The sequence below is a fragment of the Pogoniulus pusillus genome, chromosome 6, assembly GCF_015220805.1.
Source record: "Pogoniulus pusillus isolate bPogPus1 chromosome 6, bPogPus1.pri, whole genome shotgun sequence".
Lineage (NCBI taxonomy): Eukaryota > Metazoa > Chordata > Aves > Piciformes > Lybiidae > Pogoniulus > Pogoniulus pusillus.
The window spans coordinates 37,432,145-37,449,269 of record NC_087269.1 but is presented as its reverse complement, the minus strand read 5'-3'; the positions used below and the strand labels follow the sequence as shown (position 1 = coordinate 37,449,269).

Below are 17,125 nucleotides of genomic sequence, written 5' to 3'. Positions count from 1 at the left end.
GAGCAGGCCATTCCAATGTTTGAGAACCCTTTCAGTGAAGAAATATTTCCTGATGTCCAGTCTAAACCTCCCCTGGTGCAACTTGCATCCATTTCTAGTCCTGTCCCTTGCCACCAGGGAGAAGAGGCTATGCCCCTGCTCACTCCAGCCTCCTTTTGGGGAGCTGCAGAGAGCGATGAGGTCTCCTTCAGTCTCCTCCAACCTTAGCAACCTGAGCTCTGTCAGACCCTCCTCATAGGCCAGGTGCTCCAGGTCCTTCACCTGCCTCCGTGCCCTTCTCTAGGCACATTCCAGCACTTCAGTGTCCTTAGAGGGAGGGGCCTAGAACTGAACACAGTATTCGAGGTGTGACCTCACCATTGCTGAGTACAGAGGGATGGCCTATTTGTGCTGTCCAGAGTGTTTCTAGTACAAAACAGGGTGCCACTGGGCTTCCTGGCCACCTGGGCACACTGCTGTCTCATATTTGGTTGACTGTCAACCAGTGTCCCCAGGTCCCTTTATAAGTTGCAGCTTTGCAGAGAGTCATGTCAAAAAGGAGCCCTTATGCCCAGCTCTGGGATTTTTCTGCATGCCTGGATTTGGAGGGTGCATGCAGGCTGCATTGCATGGCTGTCAGTGCTGGGCCACTCACTTTCCTTGCTGATTTGGATAGTCACAGAGACAGAGAAGCTGCCAGTGCTTGATTTTAGCAGCTGAGTTGCAACCAGTTTTGATCTTCTGATCCCAAGAGTCAGTCTATCAAGGAGTCCTACAGTAGCGTTTAGGTTGCCTTGTGTTAGAGGTTATCTCAGGGGACGTGAGGAACATCATCTGGTTCACGTGAGCCATTTTGCAGAGATAATTGTGATAAGGGAGTTTCAAACAGCCATTCCTAAAAAGCAATTCTCAGTATAGTGAAGTATTATTGTTTTTTTTTTCAGGAAGAGAACAGTGTCTTCTCAGTGTAATGGTTTCTTCATGTTTTTAGCTCTTATTGTTATTATCCATTATAACAATGTTCTGAGACTCTGCACATCAAGAAAGGAAAAATATAACAGGGAAAGTAATGGGATACTGCAGAATAATCCTTCTCTTTATACTTGGCAAATTGGGTGGCCAAATGATGCAGTTTAGAGTAGAGAATGTAATGACTACCCACAAATGTAGCGTAAAGTTTAATTGGTATTGCTCTCCATAAGGTAGTTTTTAAGCTGTGCAGTCATTAAATGACCAGTTTGAACACAGTGCCTGGCTGCTCACTAGTGGCTGCTAGCACCTTGCTGGGCTGGTGGGACCACTTCTCATGTATTTATAGAATCACAGAACGGTTCGAGTTGGAAGGGACCTTAAAAGTCATCTAGTTCCCAACCCCCACCATGGGCAGGGCCATCTCCCCCTAGACTGGGCTGCTCAAGGCTTCAGCCAACCTTGAACACCTGGGAGTATCCATGGTCTCCCTGCACAACCTGTTCTAGTATCTCACCACCCTCACTCTAAAGAATTTCATCCTGATGTGCAGTCTAAACCTCCCCTCCTCAAGCTTCAATCCATTCTCAGTCCTTTTATCATTACCAGCCCTTGTAAAAAGTCCCTTCCCAGCTTCATTATAGGGCCCTTTCCAGTACTGGAAGGCTGCTATAAGGTGTCCCCCGGGCATCCTCTTCGCCCATCTGAGCAGCCTCAGCTCTTGCAGCCTAACCCTGTAGGGCAGGTGCTCCAACCCTCTGATCATCTTCATGGCCCTTCTCTGGGCCTGCTTCATCAATTTGATGTCCTTCCTAAGCTGGGAGCACCAGAGACACCCATAAAAGATGCTGGTGTTGACCTGACGAGGGTATTTAACCCCTGGTGCTGGCAGCTCCTTCACCTGTGGGCACAAGAGTAAATAACAGCATGAGAAGCTCATAGGAAAGGCAGCCTGGTGTCATTCAGCTCTAGAAGCAAGTGGTCCATTAGAAAAGGGATGTCAGCAGGGTCGGTGGCAGGGACCTCCAGTGGAGCTGCAAACAGCCTATCACACTCCAGCCTTCTTGTCTCTTCTCTTTCCCCACAAACAGGCAGAAGCAGGTGCTTAACACCTAAATGTGTGATCCTCTAGGGCAACCCTCTGCCACCCTTCTTTCAGGGCTTGGGTGGATGGTCAGAGTGGTTTCCAGGCTGCAACCACTTCCTCAAGGTGAATGAAAAGGTCCCCATCTGTGGAAGAGATGAGGAATGTCAGATGAGATAGCATAGGCCTTAAGAGTTCAGGGGCTCCAGAGCATCATGTCCTCATCACTTGAAAGGGTGCAGGTAGTGTTATCAGGAGTTTGATGGTGGTGGGAGTTTTTGACCCTTAATAGAATCATGGAATGCTTTGGGTTGGAAGAAGTATTTAAAGGTCATCTAGCCTGACTGCTCTGCAGTCATCAGGGACCTCTTCAACTTAATCAGGTTGCTCAGAGCCCCAAAACGACCTGACCTGGCATGCTTCTCCCACCTCTGTAGGGTCAGTGCATTTTTTCTCCCACTTCCTGTAGGTCTTTTGAACAGCCACAGGGTGGGAAACAGTTTTAAAACCAGAAAAGCGGCTCCTGGGAGCAGGGACACTGGCAGGAGGTTGGGCAACTGCGCTAAATTAGTGGTCCCTGCATGAACTAATGCTTGAAGAGTCTTATTGTGGAAGAGGAACAGCTGCCAGTGCAACCTAAGTCACTTTGAAGGTAGATTGAAATGAACAAGAGTAGGGTTTCCCATTCCAAAACAGACTTTTGCTGCTGGAGTTCCTCCTGTTTACCTATTGCACTTGGAATCTGCACTTGTCCTTACTCCAGAGAGATGCCAGTGTTTATGGGACCCCTCAGCATTACTGGCTGTGGTGGGTTTTGCAGGGCTTTCAGGCTGCTGTACCTAAACCATGCACATCCTTGGAAAACATAACAGAATGACAGAATGGTAGGGCCTGGAAAAGACCTCTGGAGATCATCTAGTCCAATACCCCTGCTAATGCAGGATCACCCACAGCAGGTTGCTCAGGATCACAGTATCACAGTATCAACAAGGTTGGAAGAGACCTCACAGATCATCAAGTCCAACCCTTCACCACAGAGCTCAAGGCTAGACCATGGCACCAAGTGCCACGTCCAACCTTGCCTTGAACAGCCCCAGGGACGGCGACTCCACCACCTCCCCGGGCAGCCCATTCCAGTGTCCAATGACTCTCTCAGTGAAGAACTTTCTCCTCACCTCCAGCCTAAATCTCCCCTGGTGCAGCTTGAGGCTGTGTCCTCTCGTTCTGGTGCTGGCCACCTGAGAGAAGAGAGCAACCTCCTCCTGGCCACAACCACCCTTCAGGTAGTTGTAGACAGCAATAAGGTCACCCCTGAGCCTCCTCTTCTCCAGGCTAATCAATCCCAGCTCCCTCAGCCTCTCCTCGTAGGGCTGTGCTCGAGGTCTCTCACCAGCCTCGTCACCCTTCTCTGGACACGCTCAAGCATCTCAACGTCCCTCCTAAACTGGGGGGCCCAGAACTGAACACAGTACTCACAATGTCCAGGTGGGTTTAGAATCTGTCCAGGAAAGGAGACTCCACCCCCTCTCTGGGCAGACTGGTCCAGTGCTCCAGCACCCTCACAGCAAAGGAGTTTTTCCTTATGACTCTGTATGCTTCAGAGGGTGACGAGCTGGCTGGGAGATGTGATGGTGAAGGGCCATGAGCCCCTCTGCTTTGTTATGTGTGGGCAGCTGAGGCTGTCCCCACCCTGAGCTTCATGGTGTCACCTCTGCAGGGATCGCCGTCTGCAACATCCCCTCTGCCGCTGTGGAGGAGACTGCCGACTCCACTGTCTGCCACGTCCTCAACCTCTACCGGCGGAACACGTGGCTCTACCAGGCCCTGCGGGAGGGCACACGGGTGCAGAGCGTGGAGCAGATCCGGGAGGTGGCCTCCGGCGCTGCCCGCATCCGGGGAGAGACGCTCGGCCTCATTGGCTTCGGTACGTTGGCGAGGGGCAGCTGGCCCAGGGGGCAGTCGCTCAGGAAGGCTCAGCGCCACCTTGCTGCCCTGGGGAGGACCTAAAATGGGCATTTTCAAAACCAGAGCCACCACAGTGGATGGGTGCAAAGTAGGGAGAATATCTCACACTGATTTTCTGGGGAAGGAGCTCTGTTGTGTGAGCCTTGACTGGGTTCTTGGAGGAGCTCTGTGCCTCAAGAGGGGCCACACATCGCAGCACTGCTATCCTCTCCTGAGAGAAAAACATTCTTGAGCCACAGCTGCACCAGGCCAGCTCTTCCTGAGCCATCCCACGCTGCATGGGGGCAGGACCATGGAAACACTTTACCTTCGGTTCACCCATAGCTACCGAGAGCTTCAGCATCAGAGGTTGCTTCAGCACCTCTCCTAACTGCCCGTGTGGACATCTCTCTTGGAAGCAAAGCCCAGCTACCATAGATGGCTCAGGAGTTGTGTTCAGGCAGCTCTTGATGGCCAGAGACACACAAAGTGACAGAATCTTTAGCAGAGGAGATTGGGGTACAGCAGTAAGCAGATCTGGCTTCATTACTGATTCTGTACCCCTCCGCAAGTGTGGAGAGCTGTCACTGAGACAGCCCCAGCTGGGAGCCAGGCCACAAGGGCTGCTGCAGCCATTTGCCCCACTTGTTTGATGCTAATTAGTGCAAGAGGTGAGATGGGTGGGTGAGGTTAGAGCAGGAGGTCCAGGTTAGATGCTCCACCACTGCTAACTGGAAAAAGTAATGGATAAATGGAGTCTGTGCAGCTGTCCTGGTGGGGACAGACTGGAGGATCTGCAGCAACACCACAGACTTTCTCCAGCACTGGGAGCCCTCTGCTCCCAAGCCATTATATGATGCCCAGATGCCCAGCCATGCAGCAAGAGGCTGAAAACCCAGCACAAACAAGTTGCCTAAGAAAGGCAGCAGGATTTCGCTTCCCTTCTTCAGCTCTTTTTGCAGACAGAGCACCACCGAGGAGCATCCCTCTGCAGTGTCCAGAGCTGCACACTGGTGGGGCTAAGCCACACACCATGTCTACCCTGCTGGACATACATGGCCAGGGATGGTGTTCACTTGGCCACGAGTTGGCAGGGGTCTGATAACCACACTCATAATTTTGTTCAGTTTTTTAACAGTTGTAACACAAGTACTGCACATTTGTGAGAGCCAAGCACAGCCCTCCCTGTGCACAGTGGCCCAGGTTGCCCTCCAGCCAGTATCCTTCTGTGGGCTGTCCTGGAAGCCCAGGAGACCTTCACAGAAGTCCTCAAGCCAGGCTGGGCTCAAGCTGTAGGGCTGTTCACAGAATCACAGAATGCTAGAGGTTGGAAGGGTCTTCTGAAGACCGTTGAGTCCAGCCTCCCCTGCCTAAAGCAGATCACACTGGATGCATCCAGGCAGGCCTTCAGAGTCATAGAATCATAGAATCAACCAGGTTGGAAGAGACCTCCAAGATCATCCAGTCTAACCTAGCACCCAGCCCTAGCCAGTCAAATAGACCATGGCACCAAGTGCCTCATTCAGTCTTGTCCTGAACACCTCCAGGGACGGTGACTCCACCACCTCCCTGGGCAGCCCATTCCAATGCCAATCACTCTCTCTGGCAAGAACTTCCTCCTAACATCCAGCCTATACTTTCCCTGGCACAGCTTGAGTCTGTGTCTCCAGAGACTAGGATTCTACCACTCCTGTTCCAGCACTCTGCCACCTTCAAAGTGAATAAGTTCCTTCTTATGCTTAGGTGGAGCCTCCTGTGTTCACATTTATGCCCATTACCGCTTGCCCTGTCACTGAGGACCGCTGAGCAGAGTCTGGCCCCATTTTCCTGGTACTCACCCCTTAGGTACTTACAAGCATTCCTAAGTTTCCTCCTCAGGCTCCTCTATGCCCGATGAAGCAGCCCCACCTCACAGGCTTTCCTTGTATGGTAGATGTTCAGCCCTGTGGAGCCCAGGAGGTGGCACTCGGTTGATTCACTCCTGCTCTGTCCTTCTCACACAGGTCGCACTGCGCAGGCGGTGGCAGTCCGAGCCAAGGCGTTCGGCTTCAACGTGATCTTTTATGACCCGTACCTGCAGGACGGCATAGAGAGGTCCCTCGGAGTGCAGCGGGTCTACACGCTGCAGGACCTGCTCTACCAGAGCGACTGCGTCTCCTTGCACTGTAACCTTAACGAACACAACCACCACCTCATCAACGACTTCACGATTAAGCAGGTACTGCACCCCGCCCGCACACTGTAAGCGTCCATGCTGACCCTGGGTCCTCCGTGGTCACAGCCACAGCAGTAGTGCTGCCACGGTGCCTACAGGTCACCTACGAAATAGCTGTTGCAGCCAAGAGACAGCCTCCCCATGGTGTTCACCAGATAAGAGAGCCCACGCTGTGGAGGAGACAGTTTTCACTCAGAATCAGAGAATGCTGGGGGTTGAAAAGGACCCCTGGAGATCATCCAGTCCAAACCCCCTGCTGAAGTAGGTTCTCCTGGAGCAGGTTGCCCAGGAGCATGTCCAAGTGGGTTTGGAATCGTTCCAAAGAAGGAGACTCCACAGCCTCTCTGGCCAGCCTCAGCCAGGGCTCCAACACTCTCACAGAAAAAGAGGTTTTCCTCACCTTCAGGTGGAACCAGGATGGGGATTACTGTTGGGTAGGAGCCACTCAGCACAAAACACAGGGCACGGTCCTCTCCAGAGGAGGGTAGGCCTGGGTCACTTCACTGAGCTCACAGTCATCTCTGTCTTCCTGCCCACCCCCAGATGAGGCAGGGAGCGTTCCTGGTGAACACAGCACGCGGTGGGCTGGTGGATGAGAAGGCCTTAACTCAAGCCCTGAAGGAGGGACGGATACGAGGGGCTGCGCTCGACGTGCACGAGTCAGAACCCTTCAGGTAAAGCTCTGCCTTGCTCTCGTGTTGCTGTCTGTAGCGGGCTGGCAACAGGGTGCACAACACCCTTGCGCCCTGTCACACAGTGCCAGTGCTGGGGAATGGGCATCCTGCTTTGAGAAGAGGCTGTGGCACCTCACAGTAGGCTACAGGTGATGGAAGAGGTTAGAACAAGCCAGCAGCCTGGGTTTTGAAATGAGACAAAGGGCTCACTGGTGCATGAGAGCACTTTGGGAACACTGGACATTGCCCCCAGGCTGCTGCTGCCTGGGTTTAAAGGGATTGATTGTGAGTGAGTGCACCTCCTCTCACTGCAAGATGGGCATAGGGGGAGGATGAGTAGCTTGCTTGTGTGCTCCTACAAACGGGCAACCACCATGTTCACTCCCTTCCGCCCTGTGCTAGGTGACCCAGAGCCTGTCCCTGCATCTCCACACTGCTGCAGAGGCACACCCAAGCACTTACTCATCTGGGAGCATTATGAACAGCCACTCAGTAGGTTGGTTTTTCAGCCCTGATGGCTGTGTTTTGAGGTGCGTTTTCGGTGCGTGTCCTGCACAGGAGCTTCCATGGTCAGTTCAGGGTGGCAGGTTGCTCTTTCTAGCTCAGGTGCCACAGGTGAGGTGCTGGGGCTCAAGGTTTGCATAGGCAGAGGGTAAGCCACAAGCCCCTTGGCATTCTTTTATCCTCTCTTTAAACGCTAATTAACCTTCTTTCTTTCCTTCCCCACCACTTCTAGTTTTGCTCAAGGCCCACTGAAAGATGCTCCTAACTTAATCTGTACCCCCCACACTGCGTGGTACAGTGAGCAGGCATCACTAGAGATGAGAGAAGCTGCTGCTACTGAAATACGGCGTGCCATCACAGGTACCAGCCCTACAGCTGCTGGGTGTGCCTGCAGTGTGAGCTGGGGGAGGGGGCAGAGAGGGGGCTCCACCCTGCCCCTGTCTCAGCAGGAGACTGGGAAAGGGGTCCAACCCCCATTCTCTTGCCAGAGAAAGGGCCAAGAAACCAGACATGACTTTTCTGTCATTTGGGGCACAGCTGTAGCTGGGTGAGTGTTTTACTTGGGGGATGTTTTAAAACAATGGGGCACTTCTGGAGCGTGACAAAGACTGGTATCTGTGACTGGGAAGAATCCTAGAATGGTAGGGGTTGGAAGGAAGCTCTGGAAATCATATAGACCAACCCCCTCTGCCAAAGCAGGTTCACCTAGAGCAGCTTGAACAGAAGAAGGGCCAGGCAGGTTCTGAAAGTCTCTGGAGATGGAGACTCATTGAAAAGGACAGTGAAGCAATAATGGCTGCCCCTTTTAATCACAGTATCACCAAGGTTGGAAGAGACCTCACAGATCATGAAGTCCAACCCTTTACCACAGAGCTCAAGGCCAGACCATGGCACCAAGTGCCACGTCCAATCCTGCCTTGAACAGCCCCAGGGACGGCGACTCCACCACCTCCCCGGGCAGCCCATTCCAGTGTCCAATGACTCTCTCAGTGAAGAACTTTCTCCTCACCTCCAGCCTAAATTTCCCCTGGCACAGCCTGAGGCTGTGTCCTCTTGTTCTGGTGCTGGCCACTGAGAGAAGAGAGCAACCTCCTCATGGCTACAGCCTCCCCTCAGGTAGCTGTAGACAGCAATAAGGTCACCCCTGAGCCTCCTCTTCTCCAGGCTAACCAATCCCAGCTCCCTCAGCCTCTCCTCATAGGGCTGTGCTCAAGGCCTCTCACCAGCCTCGTCGCCCTTCTCTGGACACGCTCAAGCATCTAATGGTGCTAACCCAAACAGCTACAGCCAGGTGCATACCAAAACCTAGTCCCAAAGCAGTGAAGGCACCTGTGTCCAGCTCTTGATGTACATGAGCTGGTTCTGTCATGGTCATGATACTCCAGCAAAGGGGTGGAGAAATTGTCCTCCTTGCTGATGTGGCAGGCATAGTTTCTCGTTGGGCTAGCCCTGGGCTTAAGGGAAGAACTTTCTTGAAAACACAGAGTTGGGAGAGTAGGAGGCTGGCCTCCAACCCTCCACCTTGGGTCAGCTGAAACATCCTCCTGAAACAAGGGATATGGGATGCTTCCTCACACTGACAAATACAGCGCAGTAAGAAACCTGTAGCTAATTATAAGCTGATAAAGCTAAGTAGGACCTGCCTGACACATCCATGCATTTCTCACCCGCTCCAGGCCGCATCCCTGAAAGCCTACGGAACTGCGTGAATAAGGAATTCTTTGTCACAACAGCTCCGTGGTCAGTAATAGATCAGCAAGCAATCCATCCAGAGCTCAATGGTGCCACGTACAGGTAAGATGAAGAACAGGACCGCCACGGCCTGCCGCGCCGTGCGGGCCCCTGCAGACCTGCACTTTGGGATGCCGCCTACAAAGCCAGGCTGAAAGCCCCAGCAACAACTGCTCGATTGGCTCAGCAGGTGAAATCCTCCTCCTTGGGGAGCAGAGGTGCCCTCACTGGGATTACTGATGGTGCCTGATTTAACCACAGGTTTATTGAATCAGAGTGGTAGGGAGTGGAAGTGACTTCCAGAAATGGAGCCCAACCTCCCTGCCAAAGCAGGATCACCTAGGGCAGGTCTCACAGGAATGCATCCAGACAGGTCTCAAGTCTCCAGAAAAGGAGACTCCACAACCTCCCTGGGCAGCTTGTTCCAGGGCTGGCACCCTCACAGTAAAGATTTTCCTCATGTTGAGGTGGATCTTCCTGTGCTCCAGTTTGTACCCATTGGCCCTTGTCCTCTCACAGGACACCGTTATAAAACCTCCCAGTTAAAGCACCCGTTCTAGTGGACTAGCAGACACTTGTGCAGCAGCTCCATCAGTGGCCAGACCCCACCACCCCTCCCCTAAACCCATAGCAAGCAAGACATGAATTCATGAATCCCAAATTGTAGAAGTGACTGCAAAAAATCTGCTCCTGTCCATGCCCTGACTGCTGTGACCCTGCAGGGTCTAGCTTGTGGGTTAATAACAAGCCAAGGTAAAAACTCCAAATACAGGTATACAGCCAGGTGGTCTCATTTCCACCTAAACCCCTGAGATTAGGGGCACTTACTGCTCCACTTTGATGTCTCCTGTCAGCGTGCTTTGAGAGCGCCAGGCGTGAGGACTCAGCTGGAGCACGGGCAGCCTTCGGCACGTCACCACTGCCAAAAATACCCCCCCGGTACGAAGGGCCCTGTGGAGCACGGCAGGTCACGTTAGAGAGCAGAGGCAGGCAGGAGGGCACCCGGCAGCAGAGCCATTTGGAAGGCACAGCCCCGAGCAGGGGCCCTGCAGACAGGTCACAGGCAGCAACTCCCTGCTCTGGCTGACAGACCGTGGAGACTGAAACATTCACAGCTGCTGAAATAGCTCAATCCCGCTCCTCTCTGCTCTGATGGGGGCAGTGTCATTGCCCTGAGGGCAAGCCTCTGCAGCTTAGCTTCTGCAGGGTGATTCATCCTTGCTAAGCTCCTCAGGAGCCACAGCTCTGGTGCCCCTGTAAGCTGGGATCAGCTCAGCACCTTCACAAGCAGGTAGAACATCTCTCACCTTCCCGGCTTTCCTCTCTGCCTCTACCCAAGGTGATGTCAAGTGGCAGGAGCTTGTGGTTGGGGGTCCTTAGGTGCCTTATGGCCCTAGACCTCCTAAAGGTTTTAGCCTTGCTGCCCCCCTCATCGTATCTCCCCTGTGGACAGCTCAGGAAATTCTCAGTTCTTCTGTCTCAACCTGGGTGCCATTTCTAGAACTACTTCAGCTCACTCTGCTCTTAGGCAGGACAGTGGCTACACAAGGAAGATGCAGCTCACCTTCTAGAGAGAAGAAGCCTACAAACCAAGGGTAGGTGGTCAGAGCGTCACACTCTGGTGAAGGCACCATACCAGTTATCTGGTGTTTCAGAGAGCATTCTGGCTGACTCCTTACTCAGATTTTCAAGAGAGAAAGGCTTCCTTCTGAGTCAACAAGCTCTAAGGCGGCACAGAGCAAGATCAATCCCAGTATCATAGTGGAGGCCACGTACCTAAGTCACAGCAGCACTGGCTTAACATCGAGACATCCCTTGTAAATAAAAGAGAAACTGAACTCAGCGCTAGTGGAGAAATGGAATCTCTTTGCTGCTCCTTTTCTCTGCAGTGGTGGTTGATTGGTGCTTGTCTGACGTGACAACCTGCCTCTCTCTGTCCCCTCTCCCAGGTATCCACCTGGGATGGTCAGCGTTGCACCGGGAGGAATACCCACAGCTATGGAGGGCATCATCCCTGGAGGCATCCCCGTTACCCACAATCTTCCCACAGTGGCACACCCTTCCCAAGCTCCATCTCCCAACCAGCCCACAAAACACGGGGACAACAGGGAACATCCCAACGAGCAATAGCAGATAATTTAAAATTCCTTCACTATACTTAGGACCAAGAGACATTGGAGAAGTTATCCATGAACTGAAAAAAGAATTTGATACACAGTTTGTAATGCTGATATTGGACAAAGGCATCATTGGTGTTCCAGTGTTACCCACCACGTGATAGCAGTCAAGACTGGGGAGAAGCCCTGAAGAAGTCACCTGCTTACTGAAGCGCTGAAATCTAGGATGTGATACGTTAATGGTCAACTTCTGTTATTGTGTGTTAAGTTTCCTTCATCTGTGCATCAATCACATGAATAAAAATATGATCCCCCCCCCCCAATTGCACGGGGAGGACAGGGCTCCTGCACCTGTTTTCAAACCACTGCATTAAACCATCTTTACACAGCTAACCCAGCAATGCTAAGAGGAAACCATGATGTGGCTTCAGCCCTTTCCTTACTCTTGTGTCTGGTTACCTCTTCTAACAGGAGGCAGCAGGACTGGCTTAGAAGTGGAAGATTAAAACAACAACAACAAACAACAACAAAACACTACTACTAATAATCCTTTTTTGCAGTCTCCCAGGGCCAGTGATGTGTAACAGAGGTTTTCCTCCTGCCAGGTTTAAGTTCTAAGCATTCCGGCCAGGACTGGGAGGGCAGACAGAGCTCCTGGCACTGAAGGAAAAACAAACACACCACCACAAACTGCCAGGCTTTTCTCTGCCCAACACCCTGAGTAAAGTAGCTGTGCATTCACCTACGCCCTGCAATGATGCAAGAAAGAGACAAAACACCAAAAAAAAAAAAAAGAAAAAAAAAGAAAGAAAAAAAATAAGAAGAAAGTATTAAGTTTCACACACTATTTGTACTCAAATATATTTTCTCAGTTTTAAAATCTGCAGCTATTTTATCAAGTGGAAAAAAAAAAAGAAAAAGAAAAAAGTCTTGAGCTGGAAAGGGTTCAAGAATAATGTTGCATTTCCTTATGTCTCAGGAAAACACTTTTTATGGTAACTTGTCAGACTGTCTATGAACAAAAACCCACTTTTTTTAGACATTGATAAAAAAAACAAAAGTCTTCTTTTCTTCACGTGCTATTTTATACAAGAACACTTCAAGATGTGCTATTAGATGTGACTGATTTTAACAAATCCTCTTAGATTTGTATCAACTAGTTACATGTTTATATTCATAGTCTTTTGTGAGTCATCGCCTTTTTGTTTGGCAAGCGATGGATGGCCGACTTGGAGCCTTTGTATGGGTGCATTCCTGTTTCTGTGACAACAACAACAAGAAAAAGCATAAACTGTCCCAAAAAAAAGAAAGAAAAAAAAATCCACCCCACAAATGAAACCAAACCAACCTAGCCCCACCTCACCCGTCCCCCCCCTCCCCCCAGCAACCAATGGCTATCAGAAGTATGTTTTGTTTTAGTGTGTTACCGTTACTGTATTTGTTTATTGTAAAGGTGGACATTTAGCCTTCAGTGCAGTTTTCAATAAAAACAAAAAGTGCTAAAATTTCTATAATTTCTGGAAGGTCAGAGCTCTCACTGCACTCCACCACCTCGGCTTCAGGACACCGGAAAGGCACACTAAGCTACGGAAGTGTTCTGCTCACACTCTGCCCTCCTCCAAAACCGAGTCGGATCTCACAACGGAGACCAGGTAAGCTCGTAGAATGGTTTGGGTTAGAAGGGACCTTAAAGATCACCTAGTTCCAACCCCTTTGCCACGGGCAGGGACACCTCTCGCTAGACAGGTTGCTCAAAGCCCTATCCAACCTGGCCTTGAACACCTCCCTGAACAACTTGGTCCGTCCAGTGCCTCACTGCCCTTACTGTAAAATAATTTTCTAATATCCAGGTTAATATCTCAGTTGTCCTCAAGAACCTCAGCAGCAGCTCGGACCTGCTCCTGTCAGTCAGCAGAAGGGTGACACAGAGAGAGCCACAACTGGTGTCAGGCAAGGCTCTGTCTTCGGCTTCCTGCAGCAGACTTCAAGAAATGCTGTAGAAACTCTTGTTTCTGTGTACAGGTCAGTTTCAGCATGCTCAATTCAGTGTCCTGTCTGGGCTTTTAAGCTGTAAACTTGTAATTTGTGAACATAGATGAAATCAACTGGGCCAGGAGAAATAGTGTAAGTAAGAGAACACAACCCCACTGTGCTTTCCATTAAGCGACAAAGGCAGCTAAACCTCAGGTGTTTCTTGTACCTACTCAAGAAATGAGGAATTAACAAATGGCCATGGAAAAAGGCTGAAAACATGCCCAAGAGCTGCTGCTACCACCTGTAGCTTCCAGCCTCACCAGGCAAAAAGTCTCATCTTCTAAGGCCTGTTTTTTGGTTTCCACCCCATTTTCCCCCACTGTCACAGTGCCAGCACACATGACCTTGGAGCAGAAAGCTTGATCTTGAAAGGGACTAAAACACAACAAACTGAACCCAAGAGGTGTCTAGGTTACAAAACTCTGTATTTTCTTTGCTTTAAGTTAAACTGGAAACGTTGCCAGCTGCAAAGACATTAAAAAAAGGGGTCACCTGTCACAGGGTGGGTGACCACTCTGTCAGTGCTCCACATAAATACATCAGTGATTATCCCTCAACACCACAAGACAGCAGGAGGATAAACCAGGTTACAGAGGTGCTGTTTGGGAACAGCAAAATTATGGTAAAAATGAAGAGGAAAACACCTAACTGATGTGAAGGTTTAGAGGTGTTCTAAAAATAAGCTTGCTCTGGTACTCTGAGCTGGTTTGAAATAAGCAGTCACATCCCAGGTGGGTGCCAGTACTTGTATAAAACGATCTCTGCGCTGATTCTTACGTCATCTGCTACCAGTGGCAGATTCTGTGTCAGGGCAGCACAAGGCTGAGCTCACACCCCACAAAGGACAGTAAATTCTGTAGTTTGCATCCAACACCCAACCCCCCTTTCAACTAAAACCAAGGATGGATGCAGGTGTAGACAGATGGTTTCTACAGAAGTGCTGCAATCAGAATCATTCTGGTTGGAAGAGACCTTTAAAGATCACTGAGTGCAACCATTAAGCCAGCACTGCCTAGCTCAACCAGGAGAAATTAAAGACATCCTGAGGGTCACACACTTGATGGCATGTTTTGGTAACAGACTGGTTTTAAAAGGTCTCCTTCGCTGTCGGGTTTCAAGCATCTGTAGCACAAGCACCAGGAAAAGACACTAAGATCCATGAAAGAGGAAGGGAAAGAGCATTGTCATGATGAAAACACAGTGGCAAGCGGCACACTGTGGCTCTCAAAGGTAACGTTACTGGGCAAGGACATGGGAGATGCACAGCTGATGCCTGTTTGGTGCCACTGCTTTGCTGACAGCGCCATGCTGTTGCAGTCATGCTTGAAGCAGGCAGGGTGGCTCAAAAAAAAAAGGCAGCTGCAAAATGACAGGCACTAAATAAAACCAAAACCAAGGGGGCTAAGGGAAACCACTAAACAAGGCGGGACAAAAGAAAAAGTAGCAAGTAAATGAGGGTCTCTAAATGCACACAAACCAGATTTTGTTAATGGGGCAAACACAACCTATAAATACTTGCCAGAAGCCATGCAGCAGAACTTTGGAAGAATCCAGAATGACTAAATTTTAATATATTAAAACAAAACAAAAAATACAGGGATTTTCACAGAATTCATAAATAAAACCAGAACAAACCAACCAGATGTAAAGGAGGTAGCAACGAGAAGCCAAGTTCTGCACCAGGAAAGCATGTGCTGCTGCCAGCAGTAACGGGAGGAGAAGGACACTGAGAAGCCCAGGGTTGTTGGGATCTCTGCATGGCTGAAAGAGCAGAACTTGCCAACAAGCTGCAAGGGAGCATCTGCAGATGCACCTTGCAGGTGTGTGACTGAAGGAGAGAGAATACCCATGAACATACACTGAGCACCGTGCTAGCACGAAGCAGGGGTTTGCATCTCTTTAATCTACAGGTACATGAGGTTTGGATTACTTTGATGCTTCACCAGTTCCAAGGTGACCAGTGAAGTGTCTTCACCTGAACAAACCATTGTACAGCACATCAGAACAAAACAATAGCAACCAAGAAAGCCAAGAGCTCTGAAGTACCAGGACTGTCCTCTCAAACCAGGAGGAGATAAATACTGGAGCACGCTGCACATGCGTTTGAGGAACAGCTGAACTGACTGCACGGTGAGCTTCCACCTGCTATGGTGGAGTGCTGGTGGGGGATGGGGGTGGTCAGGCCATGAGGCAGGCTGCCCACACACAACAGATGAGGGAAGGCATGCTTGTCAAGTTTGGCTCAAAGTAGAGTTTCACACTGGTTATTCTCCCCATGTTGCAAGGAAGCTTTCCTTCCTTCAATGGAAAAGTGCTGCAGAAAGCAGAGGGGTGGAGCCTTCAAATTCTGCACAGCATTTTGCACACGCCTTGAAGTAGCCTGCTGAAGGCAGGAGCTCATCCTTTTGTCCATTGAGGTGGTGGTCTGCACAGGGAAGCTAGTCCTCGGTAAGCTGGGATCTGAATTTACAGTAATGTGGGTGGTGAATGAGAACTTCTACAGTTGACATAGCCCAGAACCAGAGGGACCTCCAGAAGTGTACTATGTTACACCACAGTGATGCCAACACAGCACAGGGTAGCTCAGATAATGGAAATTCTCATCCCAGCTTACTGTGCTCGGTTCCCCTGACAGAAAACCTTCATATCCTCAGCTGGACACAGTAGAGAAGAATTTCACTACAAGGTAAGAAAAAGGACCCAAAAAAACCAATTTAGGAAGCAAACTCGAAACAGGACCATGTGCTTGTGAAGAACCTCTTCAGTCTCTGCCTACATAGTTCAGGTCAATTATAGCATAGGTACATGGCAGAGAAGTATGCATCCTTTTACCTGAAGGTTTGAGCATGCACCCATCGAAGGAGATTTGATGGCCAAAAAAAATGAAGACATTTCATAACAAACCTCAGTGGAATCTGTGCTGGGAGGGTTGTGAAGTTAATACAGTACTTCATCATCTCTATGCTTTTGGTGTCACCACCAAGTTCACGGAGGAGTTGTGCACATTTCAACACCATCAAAAGCAGCATTTGGAAGGAAAAGCAGCAAGTTCCTCAGGGTTTCCATAGCTCTGAACTACACAAAAATAGGTGCTATGGGGGCTTCTTGCCAAATTCTACTTGAAACAAACTTCATCTACGGCAAAATTCCTCATTCAACCACCACGCCACCAAAAAGTGCTTTTCAAGACCGACATGAATTGCACTGCACATGTAAAAAATGGCATTAACCTTTAGTGTTTTAAGTGAGATTTTTTAGATAAACTTTATCCATTACAAGTTACATGGCTAAAGTTATCAAATATAATAAAATTTCTACTGGAGAATATATTCTGAACTTACAATCTTAGGAGCTTACAGAAGTTCCGAAGTATGGCCACATCAACCAACATGCAAGAAATTCCCAGGTTTACATACTGAGAAATAGATAACAGTGCTTTTAAAAACGATTTAAATCAGAACTGCCAAGGCTGTTTTCACTGGATTTAAATGACTGAGGAGCAACCCTTTTAAAAACAAGGCAGGGGAAAAAAAAGGTGGGTTTTCATCTGCAGCCATGTTTTGAGTTAAGAATAAATGGTAACAAGATAGTCCATGTCACAGCAAGGAGGAGTTCTGACAATATGGAATTCTCAATCATGTCCGAGTTGTCCAATTTCACACCATTTTGTTTAGTTATATGCTGACTGGAATAAAAATCCCTCTATTTTAGCTCACTTCTCTGAATAAATATTCTCATGTATGCTGACTCTAGTAACTATTAGGAGGGAAAAAAAAAAGAGGGGGGGGGAAACCCCCACCCAAACCAAACCAAACTTTTTTCAGGAAACAAGTCATTCCACTCGGGGGAAAAAATAAAATAGCTTCTCTTCCAG

General features: G+C 49.6%; 1 protein-coding gene across 3 annotated transcripts in view; it reads left to right on the top strand.

Annotated features, from left to right (window-relative positions):
- CTBP2 (C-terminal binding protein 2) overlaps positions 1 to 11,579 on the top strand; it is a 157,219-nt gene extending 145,640 nt beyond the window's left edge. For all 3 annotated transcript variants that reach the window (XM_064145291.1, XM_064145293.1, XM_064145292.1), the window contains 6 exons: positions 3,750 to 3,956; positions 5,980 to 6,194; positions 6,735 to 6,865; positions 7,602 to 7,729; positions 9,046 to 9,163; positions 11,050 to 11,579. In XM_064145291.1, the coding sequence (XP_064001361.1) occupies positions 3,750 to 3,956; positions 5,980 to 6,194; positions 6,735 to 6,865; positions 7,602 to 7,729; positions 9,046 to 9,163; positions 11,050 to 11,230 (980 nt within the window). In that variant the 3' untranslated portion in view covers positions 11,231 to 11,579. The remainder of the gene's footprint in view (positions 1 to 3,749; positions 3,957 to 5,979; positions 6,195 to 6,734; positions 6,866 to 7,601; positions 7,730 to 9,045; positions 9,164 to 11,049) is intronic.
- The last annotated feature ends 5,546 nt before the right edge of the window (positions 11,580 to 17,125 follow it).